Source organism: Poecilia reticulata, linkage group LG8 (genome assembly GCF_000633615.1).
Source record: "Poecilia reticulata strain Guanapo linkage group LG8, Guppy_female_1.0+MT, whole genome shotgun sequence".
NCBI classification, from domain to species: domain Eukaryota; kingdom Metazoa; phylum Chordata; class Actinopteri; order Cyprinodontiformes; family Poeciliidae; genus Poecilia; species Poecilia reticulata.
Window position 1 is genome coordinate 5,668,716 of NC_024338.1, and position 6,587 is coordinate 5,675,302.

General features: G+C 38.2%; 1 protein-coding gene across 4 annotated transcripts; it reads right to left on the minus strand.

Moving 5' to 3' along the window:
- Positions 1–1,290: 1,290 nt before the first annotated feature.
- LOC108166523 (tetratricopeptide repeat protein 39A-like) lies at positions 1,291–6,500 on the minus strand. 4 transcript variants are annotated; one of them, XM_017306413.1, is made up of 7 exons: positions 6,280–6,500; positions 4,693–4,797; positions 4,116–4,247; positions 2,843–2,901; positions 2,584–2,651; positions 2,351–2,415; positions 1,291–1,615 (listed from the first exon to the last, which is right to left on the minus strand). In XM_017306413.1, the coding sequence occupies exons 1-7, from the start codon at positions 6,312–6,314 to the stop codon at positions 1,486–1,488; spliced, it is 594 nt and encodes a 197-aa protein (XP_017161902.1). In that variant the 5' UTR covers positions 6,315–6,500; the 3' UTR covers positions 1,291–1,485. The 4 variants fall into 4 exon arrangements, with proteins under 4 accessions (XP_017161902.1, XP_017161899.1, XP_017161900.1 ...); XM_017306410.1 differs by lacking the exon at positions 6,280–6,500 and having other exon boundaries at positions 4,693–4,990; XM_017306411.1 differs by having other exon boundaries at positions 1,526–1,615; positions 2,584–2,901.
- Between the last annotated feature and the right edge of the window lie 87 nt (positions 6,501–6,587).

Below are 6,587 nucleotides of genomic sequence, written 5' to 3' on the forward strand. Positions count from 1 at the left end.
CTTGTAAAAATTAATAGACCATTAATTATTTTTAGCAGTATATATTTTAGAACAGGAGTGTCAAACTTGCTTTAATTTTGATCATGAAAGTCTTTAAAGGGCCAGTTAGAGAATTAGAGAATATATTGATAAAACTACATCTAAACAAACTGTTCAAATATTATATCTTTCTTTGSATTTGAAGAGTTCTTCCAATTTACTAATCTTTAATATGTTTTCACGTTGATGCAATTTGGCAGAATATAAAAAAAAAACTAACAATAAAAAAAAAAAAACCCTGATTTGTTGTGACTGATAAAGTAACATGTAAGCACATAAGTTACCTTGAAGCTCTATTTCATCAAAAATATTTATGGAGGCTTAGATTTGAAACTTCCAGAATCAAACTTGAAAGTAAAGTTCTTATTTCCATGCGTTTAACAATCTCGTACACAGTTGATAAGGAATTACTTCATTATTTTTTACAGCAATGTTTTCATTTATTTATATTTTGCCAAGTGTAATGGATAGATGGGCCCAAGTGAGTTTTTAAGTAAAAGTCAACAAATGTTTGTAGTCCTGCTTTCTATTAATTTAAAGTGACAGTAAAAAGCACGGATAATTAAGCCTTCCAGTTTCAGAAATAATTCATTTGTCTGTCATAAAAGTTCATCAGGATGTCAACATGATGACATTCAGGAAGTCAGTGAAGAGATTTCAAACTTGGAGTCWTGTGCTCATGCTTTATTGTTGCAGTTAAAAACGTCAAACAGATTTGTACGTGTAYTTGTGAAWTATGGCCAAACATCTTGATTTTGTCTACTCTGTCCAAAGAAGATCGCTCCTTAGTCAAACAATGTGGCTTGTTTGAGAGAAGGTGGCGCTTTGAAAGCCTAATCGTTGTTTGTTTAAAAACAAAGAGTTTCATCTGAATACGCTTACGAACAAGGAAATGGATTTATGACTCTTCACAGATTGATGGGCAGCAAGATTGTCTTCGCTAAGACCATTGAGGAAGTCGTTCTGCCTCAGCATGTTAATATACAAATGAATGATGTAAACAGTCAAAACACCAAAGTGTTGATAATTACTTCATGATCATCYAATCATTGGTTAATGACAAGTTCATTAGTTAATTATCATCAACTTGATTTGTTAATCATTAACTAATCATGAGTAGTTCATGATTAACTCATYAKTWRWTAAKWRGWRRAMMAYYAWSWAMTMATYAYTWMWTAATWAKYASMTCATYAWYWASTMKTYYYKWCWTSATKAKWRSAKCATWAWTMAWCWAMTMATYAWWWAATGATTAGTTAATCAAGTGAATGTGGTGAGCTAGCATCAGCTAGCAGATAAATGTGGTGATTTTAGCTGCCTAAGAGGAAAATGTAACATTCTGTTTTCTTATCTGAGGTTGTACTTCATTTAAAGAACAATTAAAGACCAGATTTTTTTTAAAATGGAGCAGGGTTTTAAAAGAAAAAGAAAAACAATATTCTTATTTTTTTAGTTATCTGTGCATATTCTGTACCGTACCAAGTTAAACGCTCCCACTCCGAAGGAAATGCCTCCCTCCAGGTGAATGTGGCTCGGTCCTTTGACACAGCTGTAAGATTTGATGAAGTTGTGCAGATCTCTGGGTCATGAAAGAAAAGTGAAGGAACAGCTTAGCAACAAACATCTGAATGAAATAATCACACATCTATGTTACAAAACAAATCTTCATATTAAAATCAGCATGAAAAAAATGACGCATAAAAACAYCTAAGACGCAGAAACAAGCTGAAGTGAATTGTTGTTAGACTTTTTTTTTTTTTTAGAAAAAAAAAGATCATTTCTTCTTTTTCTGAAATCTTCAGTCAGAGGAAGAGGAGCTTAAAATCTGACCTCTCACCTTCATACGCAACWTAAACACATCTCAACGCAAAATGAGCCAATAGTGGAAAAGTATTCAGCTTTTATTCTTTCATGCTTTATGTGATGAAACAACACAAATTAATGTTGTGTTGTGAAATAGAAGTGAAATTCTTTTTGTTTTCTAAATATCTTATTAGTGTACATCTAAATCCTCAAACAGACTCAGTCAGATTTAGGGCAATGATTTTTATTTGTAAAAAGACAACATGTAAATTTATGTACAACTTATAATTACGCTCTTTGTTTTGATCTATCTTTGTTTTTGCTTGTAAAATGATCAAATCTGGAAAAAGGTTCAAMGTKTTCTTATACAATGCAATGCAGCAGCCATGCTGGTGAATTAGTACGTCTGTCTTCAATAAAGTATATGGCCRTTGYTTGTCAACAACTACAGACATTAAACTTTAGAAAGCATATAGAGTAAAAACATTCCCTTTTCTGAATAAGTACTTACTTGTATATCATGTAACTGTTTCTTACTTTGATCCCACCTTTGATAAAACTCACCATGCTCTCATCCTGAAGGAACACAAAAAGGATCAATTTTATAAAACACAAGTGCACACATTTACRCTAAAGTAAAAGGATTAAGTTTGGTTTCTGAAGCAGCCAGCTTTAACTTTAGCYGTCATGTCGCCGAGTTTGTATTTATTGTCTGTTTTAATAATTGAGGCAACTTTAGTTTACCTGGAGGAAAGTGAGAGCAGCTCGTTGGAGTTGGCACTCTGCATAACACACCTCCGCATGGAGCTGCACTGCAGAAACACACACCAACACACACATCCAGCAAAATGTGAAATAACTGCTCTAACACCATCCTCCATCAACAAAACCGGATGCGTCATTTTCTCCTTTAACGACTTGAAATATTCGAACCRCGTAGCACATAGAATGTAACATGATGAAMAAATCTTCCTCAGTAATGTGTAACAGCTGCATCTCTTACCTTCAGAAAGAGACTCTCCGACTGACTTGTTTGCCAAACCCTGGGATTTCCGTCGAAACCTGCAACATTGTAAAAAAAAAAAAGAAAAAAAAAGTAAACATTCAACGTACAGAAATGTTACATCATGAAGGATTCAAAGCAAATATGAGCTTATATATTCTCCCTCAATCATTACAATCAGGGTCAGGTTGGGATCAGCAACATTTTTTGTCCTCCTATCTAAAATGGCATCATTTGTTTGACAACAGGCTATAAATTTAAACCAATTTAAACTTATAATTTAAATTGGCTTAAATTATAATCAGTTTAAAACATAATTTCTACACGTGCTTCATATAAAGGTACAGTATAACTTGTATGAAATGTTTTTTTTTTTACATATTTGTTAAAGTTGTGAGATAATTTGTGAAAAGTTCAATCTTTTCCTCCTTCTCCCTCAGCTGCTATTGCCATCTCAAGAAGCTCCTGGACAAAAACAACCAATCAGAGCYGGGAGGAGGGGCTTAGCGCKGTCAATCAACTTTGTGTACGTGCTGGTCAATATGCTAATAGCAGAGAAACAGGAAAACTGTTYATCTGTTGTCATCAGTGGYTATGCTAATTAACCTGAGCCTTCACAACATGCTATGCTAGCTGCAGCGTAGCAGAGAGAAAGGAGGAGGGATAAACAGCAGCACGTGGAGGATGGTGGACAGCGATGAGCCTCTCCTCCTGGCTCTGATTGGCTGTCTCTTAGCACTGGTAGAAGACATAGGGAATTCTTTCTGGATTATCCGTCTCACTGTAAAAAAAAAGTATGTTTTTAAAATAAAAGTTACATACTACAGCTGTAAAGAAATGGGAATGCAGGAACCATTGTGCCTCAAGGTAAGAATGTCGGTTTGAAGATGATCAAAACTGACAAARACAGCTTGAATGCAGGTTCAGGTTCAGAGCTGWGAGACATTTCTCTCTCCTCACTGGACAAACTGCTGATGAAGTTTCAATCTAAATACAGTTCTATGACTATCCAACATTTACCTCTGCTCCTCTGTATTTTTATTTTTTTTGCTAGTGACTTCTTACTTTTTGTAATAGACCGATTAACCAACAATTTATGCTTATCTCAACAGGGCAATTGTGGCTCCCTGCATGCAAATACAAGTTTGCATGCATGGTCACAGCAAAGCAATGAATGTAATTGCACCTCTATGCTACAGCGTTGAGCTAAACAGAGAAATAAAAGAAGCATTGTAACTTCTTGTGTGCATGTGTTTGGATGAACCAGGCTGACCTCTGACAGACCTCCTGGGCGCTCTTCATGGTGTTCCCCGCGTTGGAGATGTCGTCGTGCTGAAAGGTCATCATGGCCTGCATCTCCAGCACCGTGGCGTAGATCAGAGCGTGGTACATGCTCTCCTGGACTCTAAAGAAAAGGGAACAGAGGACCACGGGATCAACACCCTCCACCTGTGGCTGTGAGCAAACTCAGCTCGGCTCAGCCGCATTTTCCTGCAAAGGCCAGATAAGAGGCCAKGTATCTTTCCCCTCGTTGTTCCTTTCTATCCGCTCCGTCTTGTGCAACRTGTTTGCATTGCACGGCTGACGCTCCGCAGCCTTGTTGAGTCAGTCGGGCCTTGGGCGTCAGCTTCAGCAAACACTCGATATCCTGGAGACCTAAAGCCCGTCGGCCGGGCCCCTGAGTTTCACGGCTCACGCCACAAAAAAACAGAAAGAGTCTGAAGTCGGCAACAGAAGCTGAATACTTGCTGACATCATGCTGTGAACACACAACCACGGGGTTTAGATGTGGCTTTTATTTTAACGGTGAGAGCCAGCCGACGGGGGACCTGACCGCAGCTTAGCGTTACCTTGGCCGCAGCCTGTCCAGGCTCTCGTTGAAGTGGTTGTTAAGGAAGAGATCCAGGGCCTCCATGCACTCATCCAGACACGCTTTCAGGGTCATCTCAGAGGAACTGCAGCACAAATGGGTGCAAAGATGAACAAGAGAGATATGACTGAAGTGAGAAGGGGGAGGAGAGGAGGAGGGCGGTGGTGGTGCAGCAGTATATGCTCTCATAACAAACCTGCAGGATGCCAGGTTTATTCAGCGGCTGTCACAATAAGCAATAAATCAATTCGTCACATGAAAAATTTAATCGAAAGCACTTTTCTTTTTTCTTTATTTTCACAACAATCATCAAAGAAACTCTTTCCTTTAATATCGTTGAAAAAATGTATACTGTTAGCTTAGCCTTTCAGACGTATGATATTCACTTCAATTAAAAATACTTTATTGATTCTGGAGGAAAATTAAATTGAAGTTCATATTTGATCATTTTCTTCAAACGGTTGTTGGTGTTGATGCTGATAGATGTGTGCAGGAAGGAGCTCCTGTAGCGGTCAGTATTACAGCAAATCTGAAGAAGCCTCTGACTGAAGGCACGGTTGTTTTCTCATAAGGAGGAAGTCTGTCATTTCCTTGAAAGAACACCTTTAGCTTTGGTTGTCAGGGAAACAGTTGCCTAAACACTTTGTTAGGATAGATTCAAAAAGTTCAGAACTGTGTTACAAATGTTTTGGGATTTAATTACAAAATCATTCAATTTTTTTTCCTTTAGTATTTTTAACATGGGGGCACAAACCAAACAAGTAATATGAACAGTGAGGATTAAATTAGGATTGAATCATTTTATATAATTTCATATCAAAAGTGTTATCAATCTACCAAAAATGAAATAATTATGACATTTTTACTTGAAAAATATAGTAACAAATTGTTGCTATAAAATGTAATAATCAATAGAGATTTACTATCATCGTTAAGTTTCTGAAATCTTTGGTAGAAAATTTGAAAATAGGTTAAAAAAATGTATCATCTTTAGCTTTTACATCTATATTCAGAGTGAAATGTCAGCCTTTTGAGCCACTTTAGCTTGGGAGCCCTTAGCAGCACCTTTGATCGGTTATATCGAATATAGGTATAACCGAACCGAGCATGCGGTGCTTTAAAGTACCGCATAACACCAAACACGCAGGGTCGCATGCAAATAAGGCAATGATGCGTTAAAACACATCTATTATCAATTCTCTCCAACTTTGTTCTCTTTCCTTCCTGGCTTGTTCCTTTTTGTAAACACTTTCTGCTCCACTAACTAAAGGCACACAACCAGTTCTTATTTCCTGGAACAGCAACTCCGCTTTCTCTCTCGTTTTTAATAGTTTAATGAATCGGTATGCGGGATCATGAGGACGGAAAAGCTTTCCTGTTGTTTCCTGGCAGATGCCAGTGATGATTTTCTCTGTATGTCGTCAAAAAGGAGTTTTTTCCCAAAGCTTGAACACAAGAAAGCTGTCAGCGAACTCAAGAGCGCAGGAAACGTCAAAACTTTTTCCACCTCCACCCCCCCCCACCCAAAAAAGTTTTTCTTTCCTTCTCCAGTGAAGTCTGAACTTACTTTCCCGCAGCATTTGGGTCTTTCCCATTGGACATGTTCCTTCTGCGGGCGGCGCGCCGCGAACACCTGTTAGGAACCCAGCAGCAGATCCTGTCCGCATTCAGGAAGAGTTACGCCGATCCGACTAGACGCGGAGCTCTGAGGGTGACATGGAAACAGGTTTCCTCTCGATCAAATTCTGGCAGAGCAGTCAGAGGTGAAGGCACGCACTCATCTGTGCGGATCTTACTGTTGGAGCGTGCGCATTAGAGGCGAGCTGACTCCTCCTCGCTGACTCTATTGACACACACACACACACACACACACAC